The 18,295-nt window shown below is 54.1% G+C and overlaps 1 protein-coding gene across 4 annotated transcripts in view; it reads left to right on the top strand.

The window, feature by feature from the left end:
- The window catches only part of LIG1 (DNA ligase 1), a 33,516-nt gene extending 15,892 nt beyond the window's left edge, over window positions 1-17,624 (top strand). For 2 of the 4 annotated variants that reach the window (XM_081030610.1, XM_081030611.1), the window contains exons 10-28: window positions 669-749; window positions 1,013-1,069; window positions 1,168-1,340; window positions 3,208-3,374; window positions 3,750-3,826; window positions 4,590-4,681; window positions 4,930-5,029; window positions 5,684-5,769; window positions 6,377-6,492; window positions 7,509-7,604; window positions 7,826-7,936; window positions 8,480-8,551; window positions 11,867-12,011; window positions 12,165-12,247; window positions 13,520-13,672; window positions 15,198-15,251; window positions 15,844-15,987; window positions 17,141-17,233; window positions 17,373-17,624. In XM_081030610.1, the coding sequence (XP_080886736.1) occupies window positions 669-749; window positions 1,013-1,069; window positions 1,168-1,340; window positions 3,208-3,374; window positions 3,750-3,826; window positions 4,590-4,681; window positions 4,930-5,029; window positions 5,684-5,769; window positions 6,377-6,492; window positions 7,509-7,604; window positions 7,826-7,936; window positions 8,480-8,551; window positions 11,867-12,011; window positions 12,165-12,247; window positions 13,520-13,672; window positions 15,198-15,251; window positions 15,844-15,987; window positions 17,141-17,233; window positions 17,373-17,456 (1,984 nt within the window). In that variant the 3' untranslated portion in view covers window positions 17,457-17,624. The remainder of the gene's footprint in view (window positions 1-668; window positions 750-1,012; window positions 1,070-1,167; window positions 1,341-3,207; window positions 3,375-3,749; window positions 3,827-4,589; window positions 4,682-4,929; window positions 5,030-5,683; window positions 5,770-6,376; window positions 6,493-7,508; window positions 7,605-7,825; window positions 7,937-8,479; window positions 8,552-11,866; window positions 12,012-12,164; window positions 12,248-13,519; window positions 13,673-15,197; window positions 15,252-15,843; window positions 15,988-17,140; window positions 17,234-17,372) is intronic. The other 2 variants (XM_081030612.1, XM_081030609.1) reach the window with 1 other exon arrangement.
- The last annotated feature ends 671 nt before the right edge of the window (window positions 17,625-18,295 follow it).

The following is an 18,295-nucleotide window of genomic DNA, read 5'->3' as shown; positions in this document are numbered from 1 at the left end:
CCTGTTTCCCTGTCTGGAAAACAGAAATCCCTGCTTGTAGGGCTAATTGCTAACAGATGTGTTACAGGACCTTAGTACAGGACCTGGCACTTTGTGACACCCAGTCCTGGTCCCTTTCTGCTCATCCAAGGTGAAGGAGGGAGGGGTTGGCGGAGAGGCCCAGAGGAGTCTTTGGTTTCTTAGAGTGGGCTCTACAAGATAGTCAGATCATACTGTCCACTCTAACCATGCTGACCCCTTTTTTGTTCCTCAGACATGTCGAGTGTGTTTCTCTCTACCTCACGGCCTTTGCACTTGCTGTTTCCCCTGCCCGGATGGTCTTCTCCCTGATCCCCACTCGGCTCACCGTTCATGTCATTCTGCCCATATGTCTCCTCTCCCGCCTTCCCCAACCACCCTCTGAAGTAGTACCTGCTATCCGTCTTTCTCCCCCTACTTGGTTTTATTTTCTTTTCGGAAATATTTTCTTAATGCCTAAAATTGTTTATTTTTCCCCAGACTCGCCCACTCAAATGTGAGCTCTAGGTTAGCAAACTTCGTTTTCATTTACTTCTGTGTCTAGAACGGGGCCTGGCCCATAAATAGGTGCCCAGTAAATATTAGTTGGAGGAATGGCTTCTCTTTGACCCAGGCACCTATTCAGTCTAATCTCCCTTTTGCCTCCACAGCCCCCTGGACCCATGCAGCTACAACCCTGCCAAGAACAACTACCATCCTGTAGAAGACGCCTGCTGGGGGCCGGGCCAGAAGTGAGGCGGTCCTTCCCCGTGCTGTCTTACCCCAGACCCTGTCACTGTGGGGGGCCTTCTCACCGGTGGCCTCAGTTGGAGGAAACTGTCAAATCTCTCTCTTCATGTTTTGGGGACACAGCAGCATTGAAGGGGACAGAGAGAAAACCCTGGGGAGCGAGCGCGTTACGGGTGGGCGTGCATTTGGGAATTAGCAAGGCTGTCCCCAGGGAGGCATGGGGAGGTGGCTGGGTGAGGGATAGCACGTGTGTCTCTTTCCCCAGGGTCCCTTATTTGGCTGTGGCCCGGACCTTTGAGAAGATCGAGGAGGTTTCTGCTCGGTAATGAATCGGGCTGTCCTGGCTGGGGTGGGTGCCTTCCCTAGGGGGTGGGTGCTTTCGGGCTCTGTTCCTCACCCAGGAGTCGCCCCCTCCTCCAGGCTCCGGATGGTGGAGACGCTGAGCAACTTGCTGCGCTCTGTGGTGGCCCTGTCACCTCCAGACCTTCTCCCCATCATCTACCTTAGCCTCAACCACCTTGGGCCGCCCCAGCAGGGCCTGGAGCTTGGCGTCGGAGACGGCATCCTTCTCAAGGCGGTGGCCCAGGCCACAGGTACGGAGGGGCTGTGGTGGAAGCTCTGACAGGAGGGGAGCTTGGGGAAGGCCTGAGGTGATGGAGAGGGACTCTGAAGAGAGGCCGACGAGGGGCCCGATGCGATGGATTGGCGGGGGAGTGTGGGCAGTGCGGCTGGAAAGAGGCTGCAGGCGAAGAACAGGGTCGGGGGCTGGCCTGAGGGCTGGGACTTAGGGAGGTGGCACAGGTCCTGCAGGCCTGACCAGGAGAGCAGGAGGGACCCAGAGGAGACGAGGAAAGAAGGGGATATGGGCGGGGCTGCTTGCCCGTAGCAGCTGAACCCCAGTGCTTATGGAGAGGCTGGCCTGTGCCAAAGGGCCTCGGTGCTCGGTGTTCGTTGTGAGGGCGTCGGGGAGCCACAGAAGACTCGTGAGCAGACGAGGGGCCAGGTTGGTTCTGGGCTGTGTGGAGGACGGACAGGAAAGCAGGAGTCCATGGAGGAGGCCGGGGTGAAGGTTCAAGGCAGGAGGAGCTGGGGCCGAGGCTGTGGGGAGCAGAGGAGAGGGCAGGAGCCGAGAGAGACGGGAATAGGAAGGACCAGCTGGGCTCGGGGGGCCAGGGACGGAGGCGGTGCAACGACTGCCTGGGCGTTTTATGTGACGACTCGGTGGACGATGGATCCAGCACCAGGACAGGACACGAGGGAGGGACAGGCACATTTCAGCTTGGGAGCAGGTGAGCGACCTGTGTCTGGCGGCCATCAAGAAGCACCTCCTCAGCCTGTTAGCGCACACACTCAATGCGTCTCCTCATGGCCCCGATGGCTGCCCAGCCCCAGGTTTATTAAGAGCTGGTCAGCATTTTGGAAAAGCCCAGCACTACTGACAGTGCACATTTCCACATACCACACATGTGAAGGCTCACACTTGTTGCTGCCCCTTTTGTGCAATTCCACGTGCAGGCAGTGGGCCCGACCACTTCGTTACGTCGCTTCTCATCTTCGAGTGCAGTAGCCGGCAGCCAAAGATGGAAATGCGTGCTCTTTCATTAGAAAGTGCTTTCCTGCTGTTCCGTGTATGTTTTACAGTCAGGGCATTATAGCGAAATGACAGTGTCTGTAGGTTATATCATGTCTGCATTTCTTTTCAGAATAGAAAGGAGTGACACAAAGGGCCTTCGTGCTAACATTCTAAGGACAAGTGCCAAAGGGCAGAGTGGCCTCCGCCCCGTGGCACTGCTGGGCGGGGACACCGGTGTCAGCAGCTGTCTGCTCTCAACCTCTTATTATATGAGAAGAAGGAGTTGTGGTTCTGATGGAGTGAGAAGTGTTGGTCAGAGCCGTGTGTTAACTGTCTTCCCAGCCTCCTGCTCTTAACAGTGAGGGGTGCCTGTGGGACCCAGTCTGGACAATGAGAAAGGCCAGAAAACATCCTGTGTTTAAACTGGGGACTTCAAAAAGATAGAATAAGAACAATTAAAGCGCACAGGTTTATTGGTCCCTGCTGGAGGGTGTGCATGACCAACTGGGGGACAGGGAAAGGGTCCCTTGGCTGCCTTTTCTGTGTACACTTGCTCCCCTGCTGATCTCATCCTACCCCGTGGCTCTGAATCGCATCTGCATACTGACACCGCCACCCTGGGCATCGCCACCCTGGGCATCGCTCCCGTGTTGACGTGCTCATCCAACTGCCTACCTCACTCCATGTGGACATCTAATAGGCCTCTTAACACCTGATGTGAAGGGAGGCGGGTGTTTAGTGAGCTATTTCAACAAGTGGGTGAGTGTTAGGACTGGGGAAATCGGGGAGTCGCCCCCAGGACACCTAGCTGGAGCAGATGCAGCCAGGTCCCCAGAGAAGGGAGGTGCAGCCACGCTCCTCACCACCTGGCTCTCTCGTCCCCCAAGGTCGGCAGCTTGAGTCTGTCCGGGCTGAGGCAGCCGAGAAGGGTGACATGGGGCTGGTGGCCGAGAGCAGCCGCAGCACCCAGAGGCTCATGCTGCCCCCACCCGCCCTCACCGCCTCTGGGGTCTTCGCCAAATTCCGAGACATCGCCCGGCTCGCTGGCAGTGCTGTGAGTGGGGCGCGGTGCTTACTTCCATCCCCAGACCCTCTGCTCCTCACCTCGGGGACCCAAAACCACGCGTGTGGCAAGAGGGCTCTGGTTAGACTCTCTGGGGCAGGATCGCTTCAGTTCTGCCTGTGGGGTGCGGACCTGCCATTCCTTCTTCCCGTCCTCAAGACTGAACCTCCTCTTGAGATTCTGGCAGCTGATCTGGTGTCTGCCATGTGACAATAATTATATGCTAAATAAAGCTAGAGAGGGGGGCAAGAAGGAGAGCTGGCCCTTTCTACTGAGCGTGTGGCTGTAGGAAGTGGGGAGGCAAGGGGCAGGGAGGAGGTGTCCCCTTCACCCCCAGGCCCTGACCTTGTTCCCCCACCTCTTCAGTCCACAACCAGGAAGATGGACATCATCAAAGGCCTCTTTGTTGCCTGCCGCCACTCAGAAGCCCGATTCATTGCCAGGTGAGTATGGCCGTGAGGTGCGAGGAGGTGAAGGCGGGGGACTGGAGGCTGGGACCACTGCTGGTGCCCTGACCTTGGACGAGAGCAGCGTGAGCCAGGAGCCCGGCCCTGCGTGGTCGGATGGGACACTAGCTCCTCTTGTTGGTAATACTGCTTGCACAAGTGTCCTGGGCTGTGGGGAAAGAGTGCCATGATCGATTGGTGACGTCTGCCTTGGCCTGAGCCAAGTGCAGTACGTACAGGAGACAGGTGGTTGCCGCGACAGTGAAGAAACCATTGACATCCTGGAGCATTTCGTGGGTGCCCTGCCTTGGGCCACATGCTTTATCCCGTCAGTTCCTCTCTGCAGTTCTGCGAGGCAGGCCCTGTTATCCTCACCCTGGTTTAGAGGGGGAGATAGAGGCACAAGGGAGTTCAGCCTTGTGCTCCAGGTCATTGGCTCAGAACAAGGCCTGTGCTGGGGACAGGTCCTTGACCATTACACGGGCACCAGTGGGGCAGGCTGTGTCCCAGTTCCAGGTCAGCTGTCCCCAGGAAATGCCAGTAGTCATGATTGTTACTGGTTGGCCTCAGTTTCCTCATCTGTTCAATGGGTCTGTGTGATGTCTTGGGTCCCTTCTGGCTGTGAAGGTTGTTCTGGTTTTGAGGAGAGGGTTTCCAAAGGGTCACGGTGGGGGAGACTGGAGGAGGCAGAGACAGGTATAGAGGTCAAAATTGGACAGGTGCGGATGTGCCCACTGCGCCTTGCCTGCTCTCTTCGCAGAGCCCTGAGTGGACGCCTGCGCCTCGGGCTGGCAGAGCAGTCAGTGCTGGCCGCCCTCGCCCAGGCCGTGAGCCTCACACCCCCAGGCCAAGGTGAGCCCCTATGACCAGTCCCGGTGCCCACCACTTGAGTTAACCTGGGCTGCCCTTCTTCCCAGAAGTCCATGCACTCCTCCCCAACGTGATTCTGCCTCCCACTGCCACTCCAGGCGCCTTCCCTGAGGACAGTGTCCCCGGCACTGTGTTTACATTCCTTGCTGTGCAACACATCACCCACTGTGGACCCTAGGGTAGTGCGGGGGTCGGGCATCCCAAGGCTCTTCCGGTGGGTCTTGTCTCAGAATTCCCCCCAGCCGTGCTGGATGCAGGGAAGGGCAAGACAGCAGAGGCCAGAAAGACGTGGCTGGAGGAGCAAGGCATGATCCTGAAGCAGACGTTCTGGTGAGATCCAGGGGCCATGGTCAGAGTGAGGAGGTCAGGGGGAGCTGGAGGGGCCACGGATGATGTGGGAGGGGCCAGCGGCTGGCAAGCGTCAGTGACCATGATGGGGCCGATGACGGGCAGGGTGGTGATCCACACAAGAGTGGCGCTAGGCGCAGGATGGTGACATCAGGAAGGGAGCAAACAGTGAAGGGTCTTGCACAGGGATGGGGAGCGGCACCGAGAGGCTGACAGAGCTGAGAGCAGCAGGCAGGACTGTGCATGCACAAAGGCCATGAGAGGGGTCACCAGAGGGGCTGGTGACCGGCGCAGAGGGCTCAGGACCTGTGTGCAGTGACGGAGTGGACTCCAGGGACAGCCACGTGTGAGGGCCCGCCTGGCAGCTGACTCAGGGCCGGCCACACTGAGATGGCGACTGTGGACGGGGGGCAGTGGCAGCTCAGACCAAGGGAGAGAGTGATGTGTAGTGACACTGAGGGAGGACCGTGACAGAGACAGGGTGACAGGAGGAGTCAGGGACAGGTGGGACCAGCCCCTGGGACAAGGTGACAGGCAGGCAGAAGTCCATACTGCAGCCAGAGTGCGGCGTATCCAGGCTGCCTGAGTTCTGCAGACACTTCCCCCTTTGTTCTCCCCACCTCCCCACAACCGCAGTGAGGTGCCTGACCTGGAGCGGATTGTCCCTGTGCTGCTACAGCACAGCCTGGAGCGGCTCCCGGAGCACTGCCGGCTGAGTCCAGGTACGAGCCACCCGGCGCCCTGGGGAGGTCTGCGCAGCACCCGCGCCCTCCTGCAGGCTCCCCTGGCTTTGGCTTCCACCCTCGGGGTGGCTGTGAGGTGCCCACTCCCAGGCAGCCCTCTGAGAACCTGCAGACTCCCTCATCTGTGAGGATGGGACCCTGTCCCCTGGTGCTCAGACCCACGCCGTTTCTCCTTGGGGTCTCCCTCTGTATTAGATCGGGTGTTGATGAAGCTGCTGGAGCAGAGATACCCCAAAACGCAGTGGCTCAGGCCAGACAGGATCTCTCTCTCTCACATGAGTCCAGAGGAAGACAGGCAGCCAGGGAGGGCACTTGGCTCTGCTCCAGAGATCACCCAGGGACCCAGATTTCTTCTGTCTTGCCACTTTGTCATCCCAAGTTTGTCGCCCTAATGTACGTAATTATAGATGGCTCACGTCTCTGTTCTGGATTTCGAGATGAGGGAACGAGAGAAGGGGATAGCCGGACTGCTTGTGAGGGTGTGACCCGGACCTTGCACACATGACTCCTGTGTGCAGTTAGCAGTCGTCACAATTAGCAGCCCCTCTACTGTCTTCCATGACTCACCCTCTCTCCCCCCTCCCAGGGGTCCCCCTAAAGCCAATGTTGGCCCACCCGACCAGGGGCGTCAGCGAGGTCCTGAAACGCTTCGAGGAGGCAGCTTTCACCTGCGAGTACAAATACGATGGGCAGAGGGCACAGGTATGGGGCCGGACGCATCCTTCAGCGGAAAGGAAAGTGCCAAGGAGCAGGGGCGTGGGGGCAGTCAGACCCCAGCCCCCTGCACTCCTCTGTGCACTGCCTGTCTGACCGCACGTCTCTTGAGACTTAGTTCCCACCTACGTGCAATGGGTATGATAACGACCTCACTGGCTCATCGGAAAATCAATTTTATTCGATAAAATCATCAAAATTCCTGACCCATAGCAGTGAGAGCTCAACAAATGTCCGCTGTGCTCGTGCCCTGCTGGTGAATGTGTTCATTATAACAGGCGCGTGCGTAACCCTCGGTGAAATTACGGACGCTGTGTCCCGTGATCCAGTGCTTGACCCTGCCTGTCCAGTCTGTAAGGACACTTCTAGTGGCTTTAGTGCCTTGGCAGGGAGTTGGGTCCATATTCTGGTTTATCGCCTGGGGATGGGTGAGCAAGCGTGGAGGGTGCCACCCTGTGGTGCTTTGAGGCGGTTACAAATAGTGGAGTCGATGGACCTTTGGCTTCATAGATGGACCTTAAAATACAGTGTTGAGAAAAGAAAAAACCAATGAATTACAACAGTGACGGTGATTTACAATATATACATACATATACGTTTCAAGTCACATATTCTATCCCACACACAACTGTTACTTGAGGTAACATGCATGTAAGATGACGTAGATGGAGCTCTGCTTGAGGACCGTGACCAGACTATGGAAATAAGTAAATTACCAGTGAAACCCAGGATGATATTCACAGCATAACGACGTCCAGACAAATCCACAAATACATACGCAGCACGAGAGGAGGAGGGATTGCGATGGTGAAGAAAACATGGTGGGGCTTTCACACCCGAGTGGGAGGTGCTGTTTGAACAGAGATAATTGGCTCAGGTCTCTGAACCAGTTCCTCCTCCAGAGCTTCTGGAACCTTCGGCCAGTGAAAGTGGGGTCAGAAGAGAAAGGAGGGGGCACTGGGGTAGACCGGGCTGATTTCCTCTCCCCTCTCCCGCTGTTGCAGATCCATATGTTAGAAGGCGGGGAGGTGAAGATCTTTAGCAGGAATCAAGAAGACAATACTGAAAAGTACCCCGACGTCATCAGCCGCATCCCCAAGGTGGGTGTGTCACCTGCTTTCGCTCGGGCGGGGCTCTCGTTACTGGTACAAAGAACCAAGGCCTGTCCTGGTCAGCTCGGTGCAGCAGGGGGCTTGTTGGCCCCAGGTCGTCAGGGGACCTTGAGAGCTGCTGCTGGAGAAGGAACTTTGTTTCCCTGTGTCTGTCTGCGGCCTCATCCTCCACGTCTCACCAGGCCTGGGTCTCCCCCTTCCTCTTTCAGATTAAACTTCCGTCGGTCACGTCCTTTATCCTGGACACTGAAGCCGTGGCTTGGGACCGGGAGAAGAAGCAGATCCAGCCATTCCAAGTGCTCACCACCCGCAAACGCAAGGTAGCCTCACTGCCTGCCGTGTCCCGTGCTCCCTCATCTTCCAGCCCTGCCCAATCTCCAGAGGGACAGAGTGTCAGTCGGGGAGCAGGTCTCAACCTTTTGCAATATGGCTGCCACAGCTCCAGCCGTTGCTTTCTTATCCCAGCATGCCAAGTAGGACAGGGGAAGAGCTATTTTCTACATCTCTGTGTCTCCTTATGAAAGAAAATCTGTTCTAGGAGCCCCCGCAACCCGCACCCTAGCTAACTTCTTTACTCTCATTCACCGGAATCGTATCATGTCCCCATCATTAGCTGCAAGGGAGGCTGGGAGAGGAAATACCTGGCAAAGGGGAAGGAGGTTGTTGGGATCAGCTGAGAGCCATCACAGTTTGGTGCCTGGGGCCACCAGCATTGCCACAGTCACAGGTGTGCGACCTGTTAGCTGGGGAGAAGGGGAGAGTGGAAGGTGACAACGGTGTCTGCCACAGGCACGACGGGAGGGGACCTAGCCAGGCCCTGGCTCACGTCTCCCACCTCTGCCCTGTATTCTGCTTCAACCCAGGAGGTGGATGCAGCTGAGATCCAGGTGCAGGTGTGTTTGTACGCCTTCGACCTCATCTACCTCAATGGAGAGGTGAGTTCCGGCTTCACTTCCAGGGTGGCCGGGGGTGACAGGTGCTGTATGAGCTTGGGAGCCAGCAGTCTGAGTTTCATTTCTGACTCTGCTATGTCACTGAGCTGGGAGGCCACACCGGGGCAACATTTATCAAAGCGAGGTTCTAGGACCCCTGTGGGGGTCTGGGAGGCCCTCCCTTTTCAAACTTACCATCTGTGAGGCAGATTTTCTTCACGTACTGTAGCCGTGTGAATGCAGAAGCAGATATGAGAATCCAACCTTTGTTAAGCCAGATGTTAAAGAATTTTCTAAAATGTAAAAACCCTTCTCACTAACTTTTTAAAAATGTAGACATGTTTCATAAAGAGGTTGGGTTAACGTACTGGATTATTTTTTTTTAATTAATTAATGTTTTCGAGATTTCTCACTTTTAATATGGTCACAGTGAATACAGTATAATTAATACTGTATCACTAACATGGTAAATATCGAGAGACGCAACCCACATACACAGAAGCCCTCTGGAGTGAGTTCTCAATAAATTTCAAGTGTGAAGGGGTCCTGAGACTAAAAGGTTTGAGAACCACTGTTCCAGGGTAGGTGTGGTTGAGTCTGGAGCCAGGCCACCTGCTCTCATACCCCAGCTCTCCCCTCCTAGCTGTGTGGCCACAGGTGAGTGACTGAACCTCTCTGTGTCTCAGGTTCCGTATCCATAATAAAGACCTAACAGTAGCCCTTGCTCTGTCTGTTACAGGCAGGTTAGGTGGTGGGACACAGGCGTGAAGCACAGTGGCTGGCGTGGAAGCGCCATCACCATCTTCATCCCAGATAATCTTTGACGGTCTAGTCGCTGCACAGTGACAACTGGCCCTTCCCACTTACTAGTGGAGCGAAGCCAGTTGTGGTCCTAATGCTGAAACGCGTCCAGTGCCTAAACCACCCACCTCATGATGCAAATGAAGAATAGCATTTAATCTCATAAAATAACTGTAGGAAAACCGAAAGAATTCTGATTTTGTTTCCCATGGTTTTGTGGGGGTAGGGGGATATCATCTGACGCTTCGTGGGTTTTTTTTTCATGTTTTGATTGTACCTGCTCCGCTGGGTCCTTCATGCCATGAGCATTTCAAATGTTCCTTCTTATTTGGTTTTTGCCTTTTGGTCTTTTTTGTTCTATAGAACTTGTTTTTAACTATTATTTTTATGTAGTCAAACATTGTTTTTCCCCTTAATGCATCCTTATCCCCAAGATTTAAAAAAAAAAAAAAAAAAGAAAAATTAAAAAAGGCCATTCTTTCCCTAGCATTCTAAAAGCTTTCACTTAGTTTTTCTTCTAGTATTTTTAAAGTTTTGTGTTTTGCTTTGAAATCTGTGTTCCAGCTGGAATTTGCACGTGTGTGTGTGCCAGGCAGGAAGTGGGTGATCTGGCTTTCTTTTGAACAAATGACAAGTCATTTGTCTCAGTCTACCATTTATTGACTGAATCCCTTTCTCCTGCTGCTTTGAGTCACTTTTCCATGACACCCACTCAGTTCTCCTCCTGGCTCAGTACTTCTGGTCCCTCTCTGTTACTCTGCGGGGCAGGTAACACTAGTTCCTTCCCAGTAGTGATTGTAAACTGCTTTCCCTGATCGTCCTCCAAATGGACGCTTAGGCTTTTTCCATCACTGGTGTTTTTCTGTTGTAAAATATTCATCCCAGGGAATATTTTGAAAGATGAGAGGACAACCATAATGGTTAAGTGTGTAGAATCAGACCACCTCGGCTGTCTATCCCAACGACACACTTCCCAGCTGGTGATATAGGGCAAGCGACTCAAGCTCTCAGCCTCTGATCTCTGTAGAAAGGGGTAACACCTTCCTCGGAGCATGTCTGACAGATCAGCTGTGTTGCGCTACCCAGTGCCGCAGCCAGCAGCCCCACGGAGCAGCTGAGCACCTGAAATGTGGCAGGTCTGACGTGAGATGTGTTAGACGGATAAAATACGTGCTGAACGTGGAAGATTCAGTCCGAGAAAAGATCAGCTAAAATACCTTCTTGATAATTTTTATATTGATCACATGTTGAAATAACACTATTTTACACATTGGGTTAAATAAGGTATATTATTAAATAATATATTTCATCTGTTTCTTTTGAATGTGGCTCCAGAAACTGTAAAATTACAAATGCGGTCACGCGACATGTCTGTTGGACAGCACTGGCTGAGCGCGTCTCTGACGTGCTCCCAGCACCGTGCCCAGCACTGAGGGGGCAGTTAAGATGCTCAGCTGCTGCCCGTCACTGCTACGATTACCACCTTTCTTTCAGAATCTTCCCTTAGGCTAGAGTCGGGGAAAGGATCGATACCCAAAGGGAGTGAATGAGTTCAGGGCCGTTGAGACACTGCCACATTCTGTGCCCTCGCAGAGACGGAACAGGCCACCCAGGAGGAGGGAGTGCCCTGTCTCAGGGAGCATCCCGCCTCTGCCTGGTAGAGGAGGGCCGAGCCTCCCCGGGGATGGATGGAGGGCCGAGCGAGGTGACTTCTTTCCTTTCCTCGCTCTTCCCTCTGCTTCCCCGTAATGTGCTCAGCCTGCTTGATGGTTTGCAAGAACAAGGCTTCCTGCCACGTGCAGCTTTGAATCTGTTCGAGTGATTCCCAGCAGGGCTGTGCGTGACCCTCAGAACTTAGAGCATAAAGGGTGTGGTTAATTCAATCAAGGCCAATAGGAGCGTAGAGAGTGGGTTAATTTCCACAAGGCTGGTGTGTTTGCTGGTGAGTGTAAGCCGGCAGTGCTTCCCGGGCATAGATTCAGCCTCACGGGGCTCCGCACCTGCGGCCCTGGGCCAGACCCATCCCACACCTGTCTTTGTAAAGAAAGTTTTGTTGGAATGCCACCACACCCCTCGCTTACTTAGCATCTGTGGTGCTGCTTTCTAACTACAAAGGCAGAGTTGAACCGTTGTGACAAAGAGTAGCCCTCAGAGCTGAGAATATTTACTATCTGGTTCTTGATGGACGAAGGTTGCCAACCCCTGGAATAACATAGAAAATAGGTTCTCAGAAACATGTCTGTGTTAACAGCCTGACGGTCAGAGGCTTCTTTGTGCCTTTATCCAACCAGTGTTTAAAAAAGGACCCCTAGTCAGAGTTACAAGAGACCATTCAAGTTCCAGCAGGGCCGTGGCCCCGTCTTATGCCCCTGAGGTCACCAGAATCTAAATGGTCTCCAGCCCCCTGGCTGCTGACCAGCCCTGTTCTTAAAATGCTCAGAGTCCTTCCTTTGGCCTGGTTCTTCCCTGGTAAGGCTTTCCTCCGTCTCTTTCCCTTCTCTCGCCCTGCCCCCTCAGTCTTTGGTACGTGAGCCCCTTTCCCGACGCCGGCAGCTGCTCCGGGAGAACTTCGTGGAGACAGAGGGCGAGTTTGTCTTCGCCACCTCCCTGGACACCAAGGACATGGACCAGATTGCCGAGTTCTTGGAGCAGTCCGTGAGAGGTGAGGGCACCCGTGCCTCTGCCTCTGCCTCTGCCTGCTGAGGTCTCGCCTGCCTGCTCCCCACCCCACCCTGGACACTTTGCCCAGAACCTGCCTGCTCTGGCCGCTGTGAGCCAGGGCTTCCCAAGGGCCTCACTTCTATGTCTCCTTCAGATTCCTGCGAGGGGCTCATGGTGAAAACCCTGGATGTTGATGCCACCTACGAGATCGCCAAGAGATCACACAACTGGCTCAAGGTGACTGTCCCCCGCTCAGCCTTCCCGCAGCCCTGGATCTGGTCATCTTCTCGACTGGGCACTTGACTTCAGGTCCCCACACTTCATCCTGTTTGAACTCGAGCCTTTCTCGAACCCACCTGCCTCCCACTGCAGCCAGCCTTAGGTCTTCCACCCTCTACAAGTCCCTGGTCATGAATTCACCAGGAACTGGCTGAGAGCAGCCCCGGCTAAATGCCCTGACGGCGGCGATGGGAAAGCCTGATGAGGTTTCTCTTCTCCCTGAGCGCTCCTTCCGTGTTGGGCGAGGAGGTCAGCCTGGACACGAGGGAGAGAAATTCGGGTACTGATCTCCCTCCCTGTGAAGGAAACACCCAACTGAGGCCCAGCGAGGATCTAGCAGGACTTTGGGTAGTTGGGAAAAGCCCCTCCAGAGGTGATGTTTAGGCGACACATGGATGACAGGAAAGATCGGAGCAGAGCATGTAGGTGGGACGGGCAGGAAGTGGAAAGGCCCTGAGGTAGGTGTAAGCCCGGCATGTGCAGGGAGCGGGCGATCGAGGTATGAGGTGAGGTCAGGGTGGGCCACAGGTCCCAGGTCACACTGCATGTCAGGGGCCGTGTAAAATAACACTGGGTTTTCCTCGAAGGGTTTTGGAACACCAGCGGGGTTTGTACGCAGGGAGTCACATGGTCTGGTTGTCATTTTGTACAGGTCCCCTGTCTACTCTGGATGATGACGGGTGTGGGGGGTGCTGGGCAGAAGCAGGAGCAGCGGGCAGGAGGCTGTTATGTGCTCAGATGATGGAGGTGTGATGGAGACGGGGCTGGAGGGGGCAAGAGGACCAGAGTAGGAGATAATCTGGAGTTGAGCTGGCCAGGCCTGCTGACTGCTACTCTGTGTATTTATGAGTTGTCTGGTCTGTTTCCGCTCCTACACAGTAGGCAGCTGTGAGGGCACGACCCTTTGCTGTCTTAGGAAATTGTCACTGCATCCTCAAGGTTGAGCTCCTGCCTGGCACACCCTTGGCACTTAGTGTTTCTGGAATAAGTGGATAAATTCTCTGTGAGAAGGAGTGAGTAGAATGTGTCTCCATAGTGAGGGACAGGTCTCCCCACCTGACCTGTCCCCTCAGTGGCACCTGCTCTTCCCATTGCAGTCGCCTCTTTTCCATTTGCTCTTTAAGCCTGTTGCTTGTCCAGTCTGCTCACGGCGGCCATCCTCAGTCTTCCTTATGGAAGTTCTCAGACTCACCCCAGCCCCCCCTCATCTCCTGCCTTCCCTCCTGCCAGCTGAAGAAGGACTACCTGGACGGTGTGGGCGACACCCTGGACCTCGTGGTGATTGGCGCCTACCTGGGCCGCGGAAAGCGAGCTGGCCGCTATGGGGGCTTCCTGCTGGCCTCTTACGACGAGGAAAGTGAGGAGCTCCAAGCCATTTGCAAGGTGCTGGGAGCTGGGCTGACCATAGCAGCAGGGGAAGTAGATGCCACTCAGCCCAGGGAGGAAGGGCCTGGACCAAGGGGCTCTCATGTCCTCCCTGCGATGGATAATTTTTTATTTTTCTGATCCTATAAGTAACTTGCTTCATATAAAAATGGGCCTGGATAGAAAGAGTAGGGAAGCTGTGTCAGCAAGTGAATTTTCAGATAATGGGGCTTAAGTGAGAGAAGAAATTATTTTTCTTTCATGTAATAAGAGGTCTGGAAGTGGGCAGGCAGCTCTCCGGTGTCATTAGGGACCCAGACTTTTCACTGTCCCTACTGGTTTTAGTCATGTGCTTCAGGCCTCTTTTTCACAATGTGGCTGCAGGAGCTCCAGCCATCATGGCCATTCATGCTCGGCCCATGGCAGAGGGAGAATGGGCCACTTGAGTCAGCTTTAGCCAGTGAAACAACTTCTGCTTAAGTTTTATTGGTCAGAACTTTGCTCCATGGCCCACCCCCATCTGCAAAAGAGCCTGGGAAATGTAGTGGGTTTTGCTTTTGTCTAAAGCTTCACACATTGTTGATCCAAATTTGCAGCTTTTGCCACAGAAGCAGAATAAGATACCACCACAATTCCACTACCCAGGGGCAACCACGAGTAATGTTTTAGGGAATGTTTTATTTTTATTTTTGCAAAGTTGTGATCCTTCTATATGAGTAATTTTCTTTTCTGTTTTCGCCCTATAAGTACTGTATTTTCAATGCTGTCAGATGCATTTAAGTCATATAGTGGTAAGAAACGTTAGTGTTTTCACTTGCCATTCAGGACTTATACATATGACATTAGTTCTTGCATAAGAGTTTTCCAATAGCTGGGCGCCAGCTTCCTGAACCAGTCCTGTAGTTGGATAGTCTTTTGTTGCAACTTTGTTCTTATTTGTGAATAAGTCAGCGCTGCATATCCATTAACCCACGTAATCTGTGATAGTAGGGATTTTACAGTTCACAGATATCTCTGGGCGCCAATCTGTCAACCATTTTACAGTATTACTTAGAATAGTTTTCTGGAAGATCCATAGTTGGGGACAAAAGGTGAGAAAATCTTTTTTAAAGCCCACAACAAAAAGGGCTTTCTGTTGACATTTTATATCCGTAGTTTGTCCATCTTGCTGTTTTGCCAGCGTCAGGAATGTTTTTTAGCCTTGACTGTTTTGGTGGGTGAAAAAAACTCTTGGCAGTGTTAAGATTGAAGATGACACCAGTTGTGGGACAGGTGGGATGTTGGGGACCCATGGGGTGACTTTCTGGGCCAGGGAGACCGAGCAGAAGGAGCAGGGACTGCAGCCAGGAGAGTTGCTCCCCATCCGGGGTCTGTGCGGGATTGGCTGGGTACCCAGCAGCCCCCAGCCCTTCCTCTGTGCTTTCTGTGGATACCTGTTAGGCTGGATGGAGCGCGAGGCGGGGGCGCTGGTGCACAGGCGGGGGTGCTTAGTGGCAGCAGCGGGGAGGGAGTGCTGCGCCTCTGACCACCTGTCCTCCCGCAGCTTGGAACTGGCTTCAGTGACGAGGAGCTGCAGGAACATCACCAGAGCCTGCAGGTGAGCGGTGCGGCCCCTGCTGCACGTTCTGTGCGCGGGGCTCTGGGCCTCCACTGCCTTGGGGCTCAGTGTGGACAGGGCAGTGGCAGTGGAGCTGGCTTTGTCGCCGGCTTCAAGTTCCAGCTCTGCCGCCACTAGCCTGTGAGGCCACTCAGGGAGCCTCCTCTCCCTGAGCTCAGTGCCTCAGCTGCACCAGGAGGTCGGGGGGCAGGGCGCTATTGTCGGGTTCCCTGAGTTTATCCTTAGGGTGCTAGCTAAGCCGCTAGTAAGTGGCAGTTTTGTCATGGTCGCAGGTGTTTTGGGTGTGACTCTCTTTCTGTGTGTTGGTGTCTCTATCCATTTGGTTCTTTCTCTCTCTGGGTCTGTCCCTCTCTCGGGCTCTATTAGTCTTTAATTTCTTGTCTCAGCTCCCAGGGTCTCTGTCTTGCATTTCTTCCCTTCTCCCATTCCCCCCACCCTGGCGTTGTGTTACACTTTAAGGTGTGTCTGTGCCTCTGTCTTTCCCCATTTTCCTCACTTCCCACCCCACAACCCTCGGCCTCGACTCTGAGACCTGAGACCCTCTCTTCCACGTTCCCGCCACCCACTGTAGGCCTTGGTGCTGCCCAGCCCACGCTCCTACGTCCGGGCGGATGGCGCCGTGGCCCCCGACCACTGGCTGGAGCCCAGCGCCGTGTGGGAGGTTAAGTGCGCCGACCTCTCCCTCTCCCCCATCTACCCTGCTGCCCGGGGCCTGGTGAGTGACTGGGACCTGGATCAGACCCTCCAAAGGAATTCACCTGGGAGAGTGGTTGGGGGACCCTGGAGACGTCTGCTTCCTGGGTGACAATTAGGAAAACGAGCTTGCATTTTATTTGGATGTCAGATAACAGGGTCAAAAAGTTCCTTTTTTAAAAAAAAATTCCCCAAGAGTAGAAAGAAAACAGTGAAGTTGCTCCCTTTATTATGATAATCTCACATTCAACTCTTAGGTAATTTTGAACACAGTTCTTTTAAGTAAAAGCTTAGAACACTTCCTGCTACGTGTATTTCTCAGCTGTAATTAATTTTCACGCCACCAAGTTTTAAAATTCCTTCTGTCACTGGTGGTTCAGTGCTCAATACCAGCTAAAGGATCAGGTACACGGGAAAGCCTGCCCTGTGACAGCACTAGGACAGCTCTCCTTCAGGAGAACGGGAAGTCTCACATTTAATCTTCCTTTGAGATCTCTTCCGATGCTTCAAAATCTAGCATGCGCTTCTCTGATGAGAAGTGGACATCCATTTAAAGGCGGAACTCATATTTTTGAATCTCATTTCTTTTTCTGAAATTTCTCACTCATGCTCTACCTTAGATAGTCAGAGTCCTGGGTAACAAGTGATGGGAGCAGCGTGTATCGAGCATTTATGTGCAGCAGGCACTGCTAATAAGCACATCACTTGTGTACACTTATTTACTCTGCACAAAAATACTGCACAGCCCCATTTTACAGATGGGGAAATAGAGCCCCAGGGAGGTCAGGTAACTAACTGGTGCCGGGTCTCACGGCTCCTAGGAGTTGGGAGCTGGGATTTGAACCCCAGTCTGGTTCCAGAATCCACTCCCTGACTCTGCTGTTCTGCCTCTCAGCCCTCATATTAATAACAGCTATCGCAGCTGGCATTTCTTAAGCACTTATGCACCAGGGATGGTCCCAAGCTCTTTATTGCTTATTTATTAGGTTGATGCAAAAGTCATTGCTGTTTAAAAGGTTAAAAACAATTGCAAAAACTTTTGCACCAACATAATACAACCCATCGCTTAGCCCCACTGTGGAAACTGAGGCCAGAGGTACGGGAGCAGGGGGGACGTTGACAGGGAATTGCTGCAGGGAGGACTGAGGTCCCATCATCCCCCCCGCCTGCCCTAGGTGGACAGTGAGAAGGGGATCTCCCTTCGCTTTCCTCGGTTTATGCGCATCCGTGAGGACAAGAAGCCGGAGGAGGCCACCACCAGTGCCCAGGTGCAGCCCTTGGAAGCGGGGGGCTCCCCCAGGGGCAGCTGGGATGGCCGGCCCCGCTTCCTGGAGAGGTGGACGGTGGCGTGGAGCGGTGGGCGGGGGGGGGGCAGCCCCGGGATTCTGACTGCCCGCCCCCCCTCAGGTGGCCTATCTGTACAGGAAGCAAAGTCAGATTCAGAAGCAGCACAGCACAGACTCCGACTCTGACCTGGAAGATTTCTACTAGGCCCTGCCCTCCCGGGGGACGCAGGAGGGGCCGCCATGGCTAAGCACATCCGGTGTGTGTGTGTGTGTGTGTGTGTGTGTGTGTGTGTGTGTGTGTTCGTTCATTTCAGCTGGGGCCTGGGATTCATCTGGTTATGTTTTTCAATAAATACTTCTTGATCACCTACTCTGCGTGAAGGTCTGTGCCGGGCTCTGGGCTCCGCTCTCATAGCTCCCACTTTGGTAGCGTGTGGCAGTGTGCCAGGAACTGCCAAAAGCAGCGCTTTCCAACAGAACTTTCTGCAGTGATGGAATGTTCCGCCTCCGCTCTGTGCAGCGTGACAGCCCCCAGCCACCTGGGGCTGGCAAGTACGTGAAATGTGGCCGGTGTGACTGAGGACCCGATATTCCATTTATTTTTAGTTACATTTCTCTTCAGTAGCCCCATGTGTGGTGGCTGTTGGGTGGTGGCAGTCTCACCTTCGTGTGTACATGCACTCATATAACCTCCCCATGACCTAACCAGATAGGCACTGTCACAGCCAAGGACGGTCACCCCGGCCGCAGCTGGGGGTGCCAGCGCCAGGGGTCTGACGCAGCAGTCTGGCTCCAGCCCCACACCTGTGGGGTTCAGGCTCCATGCTCTTGGGAGACAGCGCAGCGACTTGTGTGAGACTCCCAGCTCTGCCCCCCACTAACGTGGCGAGGCCTGGCCTCAGACTCCCCAGAAGTGTCGCGGACCTGCCCTGTGGGGCAGGCAGTGGCCGATGTGCGTTCATCCTTATATCCCCAGCCCCTAGCGCGGTGCCTGTCGTGTGGTTGGTACTATTTGTTCTGATCAAAAAGGACACTTGGTTGTGG

The sequence above is a fragment of the Rhinolophus hipposideros genome (genome assembly GCF_964194185.1).
Source record: "Rhinolophus hipposideros genome assembly, chromosome: 21".
In the NCBI taxonomy this organism is placed as follows: Eukaryota; Metazoa; Chordata; class Mammalia; order Chiroptera; family Rhinolophidae; genus Rhinolophus; species Rhinolophus hipposideros.
Note: the sequence above shows the minus strand (reverse complement) of the source record. Positions and strands in the feature narration are given on the sequence as shown.